General features: G+C 41.5%; 3 protein-coding genes across 3 annotated transcripts; 1 reads left to right on the top strand and 2 right to left on the bottom strand.

The window, feature by feature from the left end:
- The first annotated feature begins 320 nt into the window (after positions 1–320).
- Positions 321–16,266, top strand: LOC119560372 (paired box pox-meso protein). Its single transcript, XM_037873778.1, has 2 exons — positions 321–1,172; positions 15,009–16,266. Exons 1-2 carry the CDS (start codon positions 1,163–1,165, stop codon positions 16,097–16,099), a joined length of 1,101 nt encoding a protein of 366 aa, XP_037729706.1. The 5' UTR covers positions 321–1,162; the 3' UTR covers positions 16,100–16,266.
- On the bottom strand, positions 10,223–10,956 carry LOC119560374 (UV excision repair protein RAD23 homolog B). Its single transcript, XM_037873781.1, has 3 exons — positions 10,816–10,956; positions 10,670–10,763; positions 10,223–10,616 (listed from the first exon to the last, which is right to left on the bottom strand). The coding sequence occupies exons 1-3, from the start codon at positions 10,915–10,917 to the stop codon at positions 10,366–10,368; spliced, it is 447 nt and encodes a 148-aa protein (XP_037729709.1). The 5' UTR covers positions 10,918–10,956; the 3' UTR covers positions 10,223–10,365.
- LOC119560371 (odorant receptor 85a) lies at positions 12,493–13,833 on the bottom strand. The gene is made up of 3 exons (XM_037873777.1): positions 13,039–13,833; positions 12,621–12,978; positions 12,493–12,567 (listed from the first exon to the last, which is right to left on the bottom strand). Exons 1-3 carry the CDS (start codon positions 13,797–13,799, stop codon positions 12,493–12,495), a joined length of 1,194 nt encoding a protein of 397 aa, XP_037729705.1. The 5' UTR covers positions 13,800–13,833.
- Positions 16,267–16,643: the final 377 nt, after the last annotated feature.

Below are 16,643 nucleotides of genomic sequence, written 5' to 3'. Positions count from 1 at the left end.
GTATCGGAATCAGCTTGATACTTACAGGTATATTTCCATGTAACATTTTTATCATAGTATTGACAACTTTATTTGTTGAATTCCTTCTTTTCAAAAAAAACACATATCATATCAAAATAAAAACTTTTCCCTTTTACCCTTTATGGAAATTTCCTTGGCATACCCTTAATTCTTCACCTCCGCCCCTGGACGCCGAAAGACATTCTTCATTTTTGTTATTTGCCCGCGGACCACCAGCTCACGCACACCAGGGCACGATCATCGCCATTAAAACGAACAAATACAGTCGATCGACCGCCCTCCCTCTCACGGATTGCCATATGTGTGTGTACGGAGGAGAAACTAGACAGTGAGAAAGAGCGAGGTCTTGGGATGCTGCGTCGACGCGGTGGCTTCCACTTCAATACGGATGCAGATGTGGATGTGGAGGTGCTCTTCACTGTGTGCGTGGACGTGGATGGTGGGCGATCTCGATCGGCAGAGCAGCGGGCAGCGTTAGTCGCAGCAGACACGGGTGACGAGCAGCAACGATCGTTTTTGGAGAGTGCGCCAGGGATTCCCGATTAAGAACCGTTCCCCATCCGATTATACCGATACGCAGCGACCCGATTCGCTAGAGGAAAGATCAAAAGGCGCGCGCACGGATCAGTGAACGCGGTTCAAAATCGGTTCAGTTTCCAACCGATCGATCTCACGGGAGGTCCCGCCGCAAAAAATTTAAATAAACTAAGCCGAGATAATCCCAAAATCAAAGCATATCCAACCGATTGTAGTGTCATTAAGTGTGTGCAGTTCCCGCTTCCCCAATAAGGTGTGATAAGTGCGTGATAATTTTCGAGGCAAAGGCAGCCCGGCCGAGAGCGATCGTTTTGGCCCGAAAATGTGCTAATCAGATCTCAGTCTTGGTTCACGGCATCGCAGCCCGACGCTGCCCCGCACAACTGGCGCCAATTTGTATACAAATTTCATGCCTTAATTGAAACTCACATTATAGCCAAGTGCGAAAAGTTAACGACTAGGCGACCACCGACAATCCCCAGCAACGCTTGACCATCCCAGCGAATCCAACCGGAGAAAGTTTCACGGCGGAGTTGGCAAAAAGCGGACGGAGAGGGCTACAATTGCAATTCTGGAGTTCTTTAATCAACTGTCAACGGCCGAAATGGACCCAGGTAGGTTTCGAATTATACCGATCGAAATTCAACGACTTCGAACCTATTCGTCATCCAACTCTTATTGATTTATCGACTCTAGTGAGGTGCCGACGGCATTGAGTAATCTTAAAGATCCATTGCTTTTACAATAATGATACAAAAATAACACTTTTTTTATAGGATGCATTATTAATTAAAGTTAATAACAATTTAAACATATTGAAATCAAAGTTTTCGGGTGCTGTTTTCTTTAAAGTTCCCATTTTTTTTATAATATTTAAGGACAACATTAGGAGTTCCGGCACACTAACTATATTTTGTATATCCAGCTGACAATAGTCGCAATTATTTTTATAAAAGATTTCACGGCACACATTTTAAATCCATATTACAAAGCCGAATCTGCTTAGCTTTATTTTGTGACAATTTTTGCCTGTGCACTCAAATCCGCTGCTCAAGTGTTTTGCCAACAAAGCCTCTCGTCCGATCCTCCAAACAAGTCCTGATGGATCCCCTTAACCTCGAGAGAAGGTAAACACAATTGTTCGGTGGAGCTACTTCTTCTTTTTTTGGGCCGGGCCAAGAGCCAGGTGTTTGCTTTTGATTTTCGTTTCAAAAGGTTGCCGTCGCATTGCGCATGATCGACAGCCTCGCGGTAGCCGCGTCACTTGTTTGGCTTTCGATGATGTCGCCGACATCCGTATAGATATACCAGTACGTACCCGAGATCCCAAAACCCAAAACCGAAGACCCCAATCGAACCCCTTGCCCAAACTCCGGACCCATGGCTCCTAATTTAACTAATGATCGTTGTAATGTTTGCGCCTTTGTCGTGCGGTCTTCACTTTTGGCTCCAAGTGTCCGTGTCTCTGTTTGTCCATGTGCTTTGGGCCAAAAACAAAACCCGGGTGCAAGACATTGCCTTATGGCCGAAAACTACACAAGTGTGTAAAGATTTGCCCTGTTGTCGGCAGTTGGATCTATTGACAAACATCTGCGCAATCGAATAATTTGGCATGCGTCGATTTACTTTTATGTACAAATTTTCAACTGCTTCGATCATTCCCAGAAATAATTGGCTAACGGTTATGGTTTGGAATTTCTCCGAGCGAAATAATTCCCCAATATGAATACAAATTGGTATACTAATATTATAACATTTATTTCACATCTAAATAAAACATATAAAATGAAAATTGTAATCAAAATATATTTTTAAAAGATTTTTAATAGACCTTAGCTATACGTGTTCTAAAATATAACCATTTGATAAGTTATTTCACTCTTTTCCCTTGAATTTAAACTACTTATTTCCTTGTATTAAACCTAAACTTAAAGTATCAAGAATGTTTCAATTTAAGGATATTTGATAGATATTTTTCCACTTGGTCGGGAAGGAAATAAGTCGGCTAGGAGGTCCCGCACTTTGGTCCATTAATGACTTGCTTTCGATGTTTTGACATTCTGTTTGTACGCCGGCATTGTTTGCTCTGTCGCAGACGTCGCAGAAGATATAGACGCCGAGAGGCCCATGTAGACGCAGTCCCAGACCCAGGCCCAAACCCAAACCCAAACTCAACCCAATCCCAGACCCTCTGGACCAGAGGTGCAGAAATGCGTGACTAACGGCCACCGGTAGCCATCTACTTCGGTAGCTAAACATGAAAAGCCCACCAGACGCGGGCCGCAAGTGCAAGATGTTAAAATCGCAGAAGGGGGCAGTAAAACAAAAGGCGCAGACGATGGCCACGAAAGGCAGGCAAACACTTCAGATACGAGGAGGAAAACGTCGCGTCAATGTGTACACGCCTTAATGGAAGAGTCTATATAGTGTGGTATAGTATGCGAGTAGGTGCCCAGGAGCTGGAACCGGGGAGTGCAAGTCGCTGGGTGATCAGAAAGCCCGACCTGCAGCTTCCTCCCGTGGATGGGGATGCCGATGATTGCGACCCGGGCTTGGGTTTGGGTTTGGGAAAACGCTTCACTGCATCCGCGGCTTGATTGTGTGGCGTCGTTTCCCCTGAGTTCTTTAATTAAATCACATCCCCGGCCGCTGATGCGGAACTTTCATTAAGCGCAGTCATTTTGGACATTACGGTATTACGGTTTCTCTGGGAGCTTTTCTTACCATAAATTCTAAATGCGATTTGATTTGTGAATAATATGAGAACGTGTTTAGTTGATTTTTGAGGAAGGAAGTATGATTAAACTTCAATTTTTTCGTCTTGAAAAAGCAAATCGAGTCCACTTTCATATTCATATTTCAAACCAAGAATATTTCATCTCAAATAAGAGAGAAACGTGTTTCTTATTGCGAACAGTAAAGCTTCTATCCGTTATCAATTTTTCTGGGTGGAAAATAATATCTATAAGATTTCTCAGAAAAATACCTTTCCTTACATATTTTAGAAATTACCGAAGCTTAAAAATCTGTAGCAATATTTTTCTTAAGTGAGAGGTTAAGTTCACTTTGTAGATCAGTTGACATTTCCTCCCTACTTTGGATATCTCCCTACGGATCCACAACCTCTGACATCTGACAAGTGTACTCCTTGTTGTTGAGGATAAACCAAGCTCATTACCATAAATTTAATGAGTTTCTAATCGTTAGGGGGCACGTGTTTGAGCTAGTTCACTCCGGGATAATGAATGCGATCGCATCAATAAGCGGGAGGCTAACATCTGGTCCTAACCCCTAACCCCTTGATGGCCTGTGTCAAGTCCCACGGGGGCGATGGTGACCCGCAACCGGAACTGCCTCAGGAATTCCAACTCTGATTCCCAGTTTCGGATTTGGAGTCATAGGAACAGTTCTGTGAATTTGGATTTTTTCCAGCCAGCTGGAGATTTTTCCTATGACATTATTATAATGTTTATCATACTTTAAAAAGGTCTATATATATCTTATATGGATTTTTGTGTTTATTATTTGTAAGCACTTTATCTTATGGTTAAAATATGTATACCTATCTTAAGGAATATTGTCAGTTTCATAATAGCTACTTTGAGTTGTCTTTGGTGGACAGCCCTGCCCAGGATTCGGGAGTGGGTGAGCTGGGGAACATGTGGTTAGATTTATATGCATGTTGCTGCTGTCAGCGAAGGGCGTTGCACATTGCTCGAGTGCCGGCGAACCCGAACTGCAGCGGAGTTGTCGGTTCTAGTACATTGCCAATGATTGGTCGGATGCTTTGGATCTCTTGGTTTTCGACTTGGTCTCTAAAGACGGGATCGGAACTCTGGCCATGGGTTTTGCATCGACATCGAGCACATTTCGGCTACGCACTCGCATTGTGCGCATTCCTGGTACGCGTAATTGAAGTCGCCGCGGCATGTCTTCTTTGGTAATTTTTTTTTTTTGGGTTGCTGGGTTGCACCCCTTTTGAGTTCCTTGGGATTGGAGCTAGAGCCGTCATATTTCCTAGCCTCCTGCTACTGGCCCCCATCTCCCAAGGGGGCGGAAGAAAGGAACGAGGCCGTCGCTATCTTGGCGGTGGCTGCCGTGATTTATGGACTCATTAATTTCTGTTGACAGACAATGCTGTTGACGCCGCAGGAATCTATTTAGCTTTATGTTCTTTTGATTCCCACTTGCTAGGGCGCCTATTTTAATGGCTTCATTTATAATTCGAGGAGCTTGCAGTTGATCTGGTAAAGGGAATACAATAGGAGATAGAAACCTAGACTTGTAAGGATATGGATTGTTGGGGATATATGTAAAATACTAGTTGAACTTTAAAAACGCTCTATATTCCATTGGAGAAAGTAATAAAGAGTTGAGATTTCCTCGTCTCGTTGAAACCAGATTCGATCGATGTTAAGTAAACATAAAGCGATTCCAATCGTGACTCTTTCCATTGATAACACACGGATTTGAACTCTGCAGATTAAAATGGAAAATGGCATTGCTGCAGATCAAAGTGACAGACGGAGAGTGGCTTCCTCTTTCTCTTGGCGCGACGATTCTGTGAAATTCACTGATAAATAAATGCGATTGTGCGGCAAATTGTGCAACGCTCCGAATGCAAAATTGTCGACAAGCTCTCGTAGTTAGTATAGAAAAGCAAAAAAAAGTCGAAGGGAAAACTAAACTATTTTTAAAAGTCGATGAAGACCGCAACAATGTGGGCAGCCAACTAAATAGTGACAATCTGAGTGGATGAGCGGAAAAAGGGGCGGGCCCCATGGCGTATACGCGACGCGCTGGCTGAGCCTCAGCTCAAGTCAACTGAGTTGTTAAATTAATTTTTTCTGCATGCCGAATGCATATAAATTTTTATAAGATGCAAAGACCCAGCGGCGGAATTAAGAAAATAAACATATGAAGGCATCTCCCCACCGCGACGGCGCTGCGTCAATCAACCTGCTGGGTCTTCCGAAGGAGAAGGAACCGCTTGCCAAGACCCAAGATTTATGGGAGCAACACGCAGTCGAAAATGCACTCGCACATATTGTATGTTAGTTATGAGAAGGCAATCCAATTTGCCATGCACTTTTATACCCTTCAAAGAAGTACCAGGTTTTCATTAACCCCTTTTATGGTCTCTAAAATGGGAAGGTCTTATAAAGTACATTAATTATATTTAGCCTTTATCCAGCTTATACAGTCATACAAATTTCGATTTCCATCGATAGCATTTTCACATACTTGTGTTAATTCCGGGAATCTTTATTATGGCATTTAAAAAACAAGGTCTATAAAATTACTGATTTAAATACATTTCTGGTTCACACATCATTTAATAAATAATTATTATATATGCTCTTCTCTTGAGAGTATTATATCATTCGTTTATATACTTATACTTTTTTTGGGGGATGTCGTTTTAATGTCATTCTACCGGCTGATCAAATCAAACACCAGACCTCAAGCCCCAAGAAAAATATTGCCCTCAATATCAAAAACATCATTTCATGCCAAATTTATATTCAATTCGGGCCCAACGAACTAAAAATAAGTATCCAAATTGGCAGCCATTTTGGTATTTTGTTATTTATTTTATTTGTTTGCAGTTAATGTTGTGAATATTCAGACAATTACTCAAAGTTTTCTGCGATTTAATACAATTTAGTGGACCATTTTCGTAGAACGCATCGGTTAGTGTGAAAACGTGTTAATTGACGGCCCGCTTATTAATTAAAATGAAATTTGAATGGCAATTTTATTTTCTACAAACAAAAGCCTTACAGGCGTGATAAGTATTATTGTCATCATCGGAGCACCCTGAAATTTCGCCTATGCCCCCAAATCAAAAGTTATAAATCATACAATGTATTTTTACGATGGCAACAATATGTCTTATCAGTTTGAAATGTTTGAATTTGTTAAATTCAATTAGGCAGAAAATAAGTTCATTGCCTCTCGACATTTGACATCGAAAATGCTCTCCGCGTTCAAGTTTCTGAAATAATCACAAAGTCAATCGGATGCCTAGTTGAAGTTGAATCAAAGTATATATTTATTGCAACATTAGTTGCAACTTATCAACCAGACAAGGCAAATAGGAAGAAGAGGCATTCTCGATTATCGCATCTATGCATATATATATTTTTTTTCCAAGCTGATAAGAAGTGCATATATTCATGTGACAGTCTTTTAATAAATCTGTAATTGCAGCATACAATAAAATGTACGATTAAACATGAAGTCCCAAATGTAATCATAAAAACCATGGTGTTTTACATTTTACAGTTAAATTTTGTACTTTTAAACCTTTAAAAACGTAACTTTCCAATTAAAATTCCAAAGTCTTAACATCTTAAATAGTTTTTGATTTACCAGAAGCTGTACTGTACATACATACTCCGACGTACTTTCCCAGCCCCTCGTCCATTTTGTTTAGCGAAATATTATTTTTAATTAGTTCTAGTTAGTTAACGTTCGTTAATTGCTCCTGTAATTGGATTTATGCGCATCAGTGGCTTTCGTGAATACTTTAATGATATTTTAATATATTATAAAAAACTTAAGCTGCAATATGTGCAACCTTAATTGCCGCCGGCAAAACTTTGACGAAAGGGCAAGTGTTGAAAAATTTCCAAGAACAAGAACCAGAAATAAAAAAGGAAATACTCTCACAAACATACGGACATTAAAGCCGACATTTCTTTCTGGATTGCGTTTGTAATTTGCTGGTCGTTGGCGGAGTTCCAGTTGAAACAGTGGTCGCCATTGTATTCGGCAATTTCCCAGAATTTATGAATTATAATTTTGCCATATAGACAATTTTAATTGAGCTTTTTATGGCATGTTGAAAGCGGGGAAAGAGTCCAAAATGGGAACTTCACTGAGAAAAATGGGATAAGAGATCAAAATCAATTGGTTTTAATATTACCACATATTTTTATAATATTTCTAAAGAATACATATATTTTGTTAAAATATTTATATCATAACGGCACTTTCAAGTTAGATCCAAAGATTCCCCTTTCATATAATTTTTCTGTATGTGTGGTTTTTGGGGTCCCGATCCAAGCGTGACCAACTAAGTAAAAGTGTACGATTTCAAAGCAAACACAGCCATTTGTAAGCCATTTGTACCGAAACACACAGATACAGAGGCGTCGGCTACCGAATCCGCTTCCAATTTCCGCCGGGAATGCGAAAGGACTACGAGTCCAGAGACGAAAATCCATGGGCAAATATTTACCGATCAGACAAAAGCAGTCTTCGTCTCCATTTCGTTTCAGAGTTTATGATTTTTTAAGCTGTTTGCCCGACCTCTTCACAATTCCGTAGCTGTTTGCCTTTCATTAACAGAAGCTGTTCAGATCGGTTAGGATCGGATCGGATCGGATGGGATGGGATGGTATGGTATCGTATCGGGCCCAGATTCCCGTTTGTTTGTCTTGATTAAGCGCTGACTAGCGAAAAGTCGAGGAGCCAGTGAGAGCCAGGATGGATCCTTATTAGAGCTAAAGTAGCCCAGTCAACTTGATCGCCAGCAGCAGGCGCGTAACTTAAAATTAAATAAACAAAATCCGCCTCTTAGCGTTCGAAGGTTCTCCCGGAGGCAAACAAACAAGCCAAACAACTCGAAACGCGACGGCGACCTGGGTAGCACCTAACATACTGCTCCTCTGATCGTGACCGACACTACGTACCAGTGTAGGGGTATACCTATGAGTAGACCTCACTCCCACCTCCACTGCCACACCGGTGGCATGTTTGCACCATTAATAAGACCAACAATCAGTGCCGACGCATCGCCCAAGTAGCCGCGCAGAGGGTCAACGAAATGTTGCACTTGTGATATCCCGAAAAAGGGCTCTCAACTTCTGATCAAATTGAATTGGAACTCGAAATACACTGGTAAAAAAGTTTTCGCAGTAATGATGGGTTGATTGGAATAGTGAAAAGAAAATATTTGTACATTGAATAAAAAAGTTTCGCAGATAATAAATGATACATGCCTTATATAAAACATATTAGCCTGATGATTTCATTTGAAATCAAAGTCATATTACCTTCAAAAATGTTGTAACTTATTGAAACACATTAAATCTTTCAAATTCTTAAGTAAGTATAATCGTTTAATTTAATATTTCCATTTTCAAAAAAGATAAAATTCATCTCGAAAATATTAAAATTAAAATTGAAGTTAATGGATTTATCATAGGTTCATTTTTTTTATCAGTGTGGAGATTGCTATTTAGTCTTATGCCCACTTAATGGAAAATTATTAATTACCAAAAAATAAGATCAAGAAAATCCATCAGTGTATTTCTAGCGTTTGATGTGTTTTTTCATCGATATGGCCCATAACTGTCGTGGTCAACATCCATCATTGATCAAATTTGCTTTGGACACTGGGCACGTTGCAAAACGTTTGCTCTTGACTCATCTCACTAGTGGGGTCGGATCGAAGGGGGATTCGGAATAGACGTGCTGCTCTAATAGGAATTACGTGACTAATTTGTCGGATGTCGATTGGCTGCCATAAATCACAAGTGAGAAACTTACTCACAACTTTGAAGATGATTACCGCATGTCGGGCCAAGAGAATATTCTTAAATCAGCCAGCTAACCGATAGTCGATTCAATTAATTTTCCAATTTCTCGGTTTGCCGGAGGTTCGATTCTTATCGGTGGCATAACTCACATATCATAATTGAACCCCAAGTGCTCAACTTTGGCTGCCATTAATCTTTGGTAATTGCCCAAAATTGATGTCATGCGTATTTGAAAAGCCATTAAAACAGCGCAGCTATCTTGTATAGATCCAAACAGGAAAACCAGAGCGTCGATCTTTGTCAGCGACAACTAGAAAGTATTTGTTGAGACAAATTTATGGACTCTTGGCGCAAAAGTCAAGCACTCGGAGATAATGTTCTTGAAGGGACCAACAAATTGCAGCCATCATTGGACATATTTCGAATACTTTTCAAGAAGAATTCTCAGATTCAAAAAACACCGAACGGAAGGCAAGGAAAAAATAAAAATAAGCATTTAGAATCTGATCTTAAATGAAGTCTAAAGGATGATTACGGCTATAAAGAATATGATGATATTATATTATTATATGTACTGTATTTTTTAGATACCTAACTAAACTTAATGGAAATATATTATATTTTATTAATATATTTATCACATTAAAATAAAAGTATGATTATGTTCCCAAAATATAGAACTATTGGCTGGGAGTACCCATCTGACTAGAGGTAGCACATTTGTCGTTTCCATGATCTTTGACTTGAATTCTTCCTTCCTTGCTGGCGCTGGATATTATATTGTGGAGCCGCACACAGACAATCTCCGCGTGTAACTCAATTCGTAAATAATTAACGATCCCGAGATTACAAATGTCAAACAGAATGTCAGGCTGGGGATGGCACCCTCCCTTTCGAGGGGGAAATGGTGGCTCCTTCTCCTCTCCACAAATGTTCAAAGACCGAACACAAAAAACCACCGACTTGGTCTCCGGATGGATGTCAGCTATATCCCCTTAGGCCCACCAGAACCGATCTCAATGCGTGTGGGTCTGTGGCGAGTGCCAGCCGATCTGTTGTGACTTATGTCAAGACAATTGCGTTACAATATTTTGAAAATTCACATTGCCAGGGAATGTGTTTAAAACTGAATGAATGCCAGTTTTATTAGAGGTGGGTTGTTAACCCAATGGCAAAATTATCGTATACCGAATCCCACTTAAAAGCTAATCTTAGAAAGGAGTTATAGGGCTATCCTTTTAGATACCAGGATGGCTTCCTAACCATCAGGACCAGGAGCAACTGCTGTTGTGGTGGCTGGTGTCACTGCCGGTGGTGCAGCTGTTGTAGCGGGTGCCGGGGTTTCAGATGGTGCTGGAGGTGGAGCTCCTGGTGTTGATCCAGAAGGAGTTACAGGAGTTCCTACAGTAGATCCTGGAGCTGGTCCTTCAGCTGCTGGAGCCGCTGTACTTCCATCCGCTGTACCATTCGGAGCAGCTTGAACTACAACTGTACAGTTACGACAAATCACTGAAAAGAATCAACCATTATTGTAATAATAAAATCAGGAAGACTCAACATACAGATATTTTCATCGTCAGCATCGTCGTCACTTCCACTATCATTGTCATAGATTATATCCTCAAGGAGTGACCACCAGTCGTTTGTATCTCGCTTCTGAAGAGGATAGCTTACAGCAATTGCTATTAAAAAACTCCAAGCGATTTACCGTCTTCACAGAAGATTCCTCCAAAGATCTAGCCTCAATGCTCAGAAAACTAAACATGAGGCAAAAGCCCAGTGCGAATATTGTATCCCTTCTGGCCGACATCCCGACTTGAACTGACTAAACTGGCTGAGAAACCCACTTATATAGAACTTAGAAACCAATATTTTGTAATATTTAGAGTCATTTAGTGTTTTGGAAATAGAGTAATGGGAATTTATGATCGGTATAGAGTGGCTTAGACACGAACATGAAAAATCAATTGAGTAATACAACATTACCCTGATCTTTTGTGCTTAAAATTGCAAATTGAATCAGTTCTAATTACCATATTGATATTTTTTCCAATCATGGAAATTTGTAACACAACGTAAATGTTATTAAATATTAAAGTAGTAAATTACTTTTATATATAGGGTTATATATTTTATTAGCTTATAATATTTTACTAAGCAGTACACCCCAGTCGACCCATAACCATATCTTTACAATGCTCCCATCTATTACGACCACCTTTAATGTGGGGAGATACCCATGTCGATTCCGTCTATTTCGAACAGTTTTTCTTATTTATGCAGCTGCACGTTCGCTTTGTCTGGGGCCCCGAAACGACCCCGAGTGCAAGTGCTGGCAATGATCGAACTGCAATTGACAAGTGCGCAAATCCATAACCATAAACTATGTACACGAAATTCGACACTGTCGGGGATCATTAGCCGCGGATCGAAGATCGGAGATCGGTGGGGGTGGTGATGTCGATGTCGGGCAACAAGTGGGATGGTAATGTGATACCGCTCGACCAGCGGGAAAACGAGCTTGTAAGTCGCGAATTGCCCTCCTGAATGGAACGCTATCGAGGTCGATATACCCAGTCTGCCGGTTCATTATCGTTCCTTTGTCCGGTTCCTTCCTGATTTCTTGAGATCGCTGGTACGAGTAACCCGGGAGCTCTATTGTGGTTTTTATGGCGCTGCACTCTCCAGTACGTGTTGCACTCGGAGTTGCTGTTGTGGAACACGATTCGAAATTAGAAGACGGCGCAGATGTGCAGCAGTGCCTCCAACTGCCCATAACAGTAATGGCAGTTCCAGACGGAGCGGGAGCTCCAGAGGCAGGTGCCACGAATGGAGGCTCCAGATAAGGGGTTTCCCATTTACCACCGGATAATGGCAAGCTATAATAGTAAAACTCGAGTTCTTCTTTGTTTGCCAGAGAAGTGAGGATTTCGAAAGTAATGAAAGTTAAGCTATACAGAATAATAACATTTAATATTATTTAAAGCCAGAAAATGAATGCTTTCGAAAATTCGAAGCTCAGGAATAATATTTAATGTGCATTTAATTTTACTACCGCAATCCTCTTTTGGTTTAATTACGAAATTCATTTCTTGCTCAATTGTAATCACTATAAAGGCGAATTTAGAAATTGGGCTCCAGGCCATTCGATTAATATATTAAAGTTAATCAAAGAATCTCGAGCACCTATAAGGTCTCCATTATCTATGTCTACTACACATGAAAATATATATTAGTAATAGTTTAATAAAGTTTTGGCGAATATTATTTTTTTCTTAAGAAGTTGTAAAGTATTTAAACAATTTAATTAAGAATGCTTTATAATCGTAAAGTGTAACTTCTTTCTGAAATAGTGTTAATTTATGATTATTAAAAATGTTTGGTATTACTCCCTTCTCAATTTCTCCGCTAAGTCCATTTCATTCACAATGGTTACCACCGAGAAAGCGAACTTGGCCATCTGAAAGTTTTTATAACCATCAGAATTAATATTTATGTAATCTATTTTTATACCTTAATATTGGTGTTCAAGCAAATGGGGAAAATTCCGCCCGCGGTGAACAGAATCGACTGCTGGACATTATGAATGAAGTACAGCATCGTGGTTCTATAACGACGCTCTGCCCCGATCCACGTGGAATGGAACACTGTGCTGGTTAAGGACTCGCAGTCACTGTTCAGTTGCTCACAGACATAGCAAAACGGAAAGGTTTGGGAAAGTATGGCTATGGTATAGACTCCAGAGACCAGGCGTTCCATTACGGTATTATAAAACTGCATGGAAACCGCTGCCAGTCCCAAAAGTAGACCGACGGACAGCAATTGTATGAACATCGTGGCCGATATCATGGGACGCAGAGTGTTTCCATATCTATATAGAAGAAAATAATGAATTATACCATTTATATATCTGTTTTCTTTCCATTCTTACTCGATAATCAACTTGTGATCCTTTACACACCCCACCAGTTCCTCATAATGTTGGTCACTTCCTTTATCCAAATCTGATCGAAGATCTTTTACTCGCAGACGCAAAAGTTCAAGATGGGTCCGCAATATGACCACATAGATGATGGGATAAACGTCTAAAATGAGGTTAGCCAAAATAATACCAATCATTGTGACCGATTCGATAGCAGTGGCCAGATAGAAATGGTCAACCGGGTTGACCAGTGGGTTATAGAGACAGAATGGAGTCTTTCCAATTACCAAAGCTCCGGTTACGGCCATGGTTAGGTAACCGAAATATATGCTATGGTAGATAACCACAACCCGATTACATAAAGCCGCTGACCGATGCACCTGGATCTTCTCCTCCATCTTAGTGCAACGAACGTCCATTAGGTCCATCATCTTTTGGGCCTTGGAAAATCTTCCTCGCATGAACAACACAATAATTCCTTTCATTATGGAGGCATTGGTATTAACCGGTACCTGAACATACGTGAACAGATCGGTAGTCGTGAAGTTCTTGAACTCCTTTACTCCAGTCATTATAAGACCGTATGGTATGAATATAAAGACGAATACTACGACCATCAAGGACCAAATATAGTAAAGCCACCAAAGTGGCTTAGTTCTTGGCGGCAGCCTCCATCCCATTTGATCTATGGATCTATTTAAGTAGATCAGTGAATCTCGAGAGCGAAATAATGCCTTGAGGTTGGGCTTTTGAATATACTTAAAAATCATGTTTGCCTTTATCCTTCTGAGGGTTTGCTTTCACTTAAACTTGGACATTTAATGACTGAGGTCCCTTTTTGAACAAGCTGCATTTATATACATTGCCCAATATCAAGTTAGTTATTCAGAAAACATATAATTTCTTTATAAACGAATGACTCAATTGTGGGAAAGGCTCAATTACTTGGCATGCAAATTGACAATCGTTTTGGAGGGGGTGTGTCTGCTAATGAAAATGTCTCTCTCTTGTTTTGAATAATTGATTGTTAAAGCAGGTTGTTGTCACATTGTCCCTTTCACAGGGATGTTTAATTGCCTTCTGTATGGCTTTGCGAAAAGAAGCTTTTGCGAAAACTTCTCCTCAAGTAAAGGTACTAAAATGAGTTTGATCTTTAATCCCATCTTAGAAGGAATAAGAATAGAATGGACCGATGTGCACCTATCCTTAGGTGGTGTTCTATGCGCCAAGGGGAAATCTTTGCGTCATCGCTCAAAGTGCATTTCCGCACGTTCCGGGCATTCAAATTGTGTTTTCCCAGTCACAATCTGCGGCAAGCTGCCCGGGGCACCCACATCCGCAGTTCTGAGAAGCAAATGGTAGCGATTTTCAGCCGAACAAACGGAGGTACCCCGACCCACTCATCATGGACTCGCTGATCCTCCGCTCCCCAAAGACCCGTTTTCTAGCCACTCGGCTCACTCATTTGCCACCGAAACTAATTAGACGCAAATGTGCTTTTGTTCGGTTCCCATTCTCATTCCCATTCCCAGGCAGCGCTCTTTGTTTGTACTCTGTACTGGGAACCGGGAATGGCTTTCGGATGATACTGCTTGTAACTTATGACAAAAAAAGAATATTCATATTTTAATATGTTCTTTATATGAACGGAGAAAATATTGGCTCTTAAGAACTGAATTTAAAAGAAAATATTTGTCAAATCTAATAAGAGCTTCTTGTGGATCACATATTCTTTTTCTTATCAAATAGTACTGCAAGTTTGTAATAGTATTTTGTTAAATATTATTATCTGATAGTATAACTAAATAATACCATTCTATACCTTATTAAGTATGTGTATGTATTAAAAGTTATCCTTAGTTTTTAGTTATTTTAAAGGACCTCCAGTTTTCTGAAGAGTACTTAAGTGTCGGTGTGTTTCTCCTGTTTCTTATTGTTATTACCACTTTGGCTAATTCCGAACCCATTTCTCTTTGCAGAGTCGCAGTGTCCGCAGTATGGCGAGGTGAACCAGCTGGGCGGGGTCTTCGTCAATGGGCGTCCGCTGCCGAATGCGACCAGGATGCGGATCGTGGAGCTGGCCCGCCTGGGCATCCGACCCTGCGACATATCCCGCCAGCTGCGTGTGAGCCACGGCTGTGTGTCCAAGATCCTGGCCAGGTATCATGAGACGGGCTCCATTCTGCCAGGAGCCATTGGAGGATCCAAGCCGCGGGTGACCACGCCCAAGGTGGTCAACTACATAAGGGAGCTAAAGCAGCGCGATCCCGGCATCTTCGCCTGGGAGATTCGCGATCGATTGCTCAGCGAGGGAATCTGCGACAAGACGAATGTGCCCAGTGTCAGCTCCATCTCGAGGATCCTGCGGAACAAGTTGGGCAGTCTGGGTCACCAGCACACGCCGGGAACGGTGATGGGCAGCGGCAGTAGCAGTGGCGGCGGCAGTGTGTCCAGCAATGGGGGTCAAAACAATGGTGCCACTGTTAATAACAATATTAATCTGGGAAATTTGAGCAATCCCGGTGGTGCTGCCCACCATCCGCACCACCATCATCATCACCAGACGGCGGCCAGTGCCCACCATGTCCACGCCCATGCCCATGCCCACGCCCACTTGTACAACTCCATTTACCAGCCGTACAGCGCTGCGGCAGCCTACAGCATGAAGGCGGTGTCCTGTGGGAGTCCTTCGCCTCCCCAGGGGGCGGCTGGCCAGGGATCGGGGGGACCCCATCCCCACCAGTTGAGGAGTGTGGCCGCCGCAGCCGCCGCCGCCCATTGGCCCTCCTCTCACTCGGTCAGCGATATTCTGGCCCACCATCAGGCGGTTGCCCTGCGGGCCAGTTGCCAGGTGGGCGTCGGAGTGGGCGGAATGGGCAGCACGGTGTCCCCCCTGCCGATGACCCCCTCCCCGGTGGCGGGAACGGGCGGGGGTCAGCCCCTGCTCGACTGCGAGGGCGGGGCTGGGCAGCAGTCGCCGTACAACTACTACATGTACTTCCAGAACGGCGGGATGCACCATCATCATCACCACGGCGGAATGATGGCCGCCGGAGCCACGGGATTATGAGTGATTACGGGTTGGTTGCGGGTCTAGCTACTTTCGATCGCGGTTGTTCAGTCTAGGTTACTCTCGTCTAAGCTCTAAGTTAGGGATCGGTCATATCATGGCACTCACTTGTCGCACAAAAATGTAAATAGATGAGGTAAAAGAAAATAAATACTTGCTGGAATGTACGTTTCTGTTCGGTTATCATTTTCCTGGAAACTACCTAAACATAACTTTTAATTACAAAGCTTGCAAATATTGGAATGTGACTAGATAAAATGCTGTGAAGAAGTGTCTTAAAGATTATTTACACAAGCTCAAGGTCTGTTTAGTTGCATTTCCTCGACAGCAATACTTAAGGTCATTTGTTGAAAATCCAGGCATGTCATAAAATATTTATATTTGTATAAAACATTTTTAAAAGAATTTTTTTAAAGAAGGCAACAGTTCACAATATTTTTAAAAATGTAAAAAACTAAAAAAAATATTTGGTAAAATGAGTTTAAATTAAGATTCCTTAAAATCCTATTCAAATATTGTTAATAATTTTTGTGTGTTAAATGGA

This window comes from Drosophila subpulchrella, unplaced genomic scaffold (genome assembly GCF_014743375.2).
Source record: "Drosophila subpulchrella strain 33 F10 #4 breed RU33 unplaced genomic scaffold, RU_Dsub_v1.1 Primary Assembly Seq354, whole genome shotgun sequence".
Lineage (NCBI taxonomy): Eukaryota > Metazoa > Arthropoda > Insecta > Diptera > Drosophilidae > Drosophila > Drosophila subpulchrella.
The sequence above is the reverse complement of the archived record's forward strand: the minus strand, read 5'-3'. Positions and strand labels throughout refer to the sequence as shown.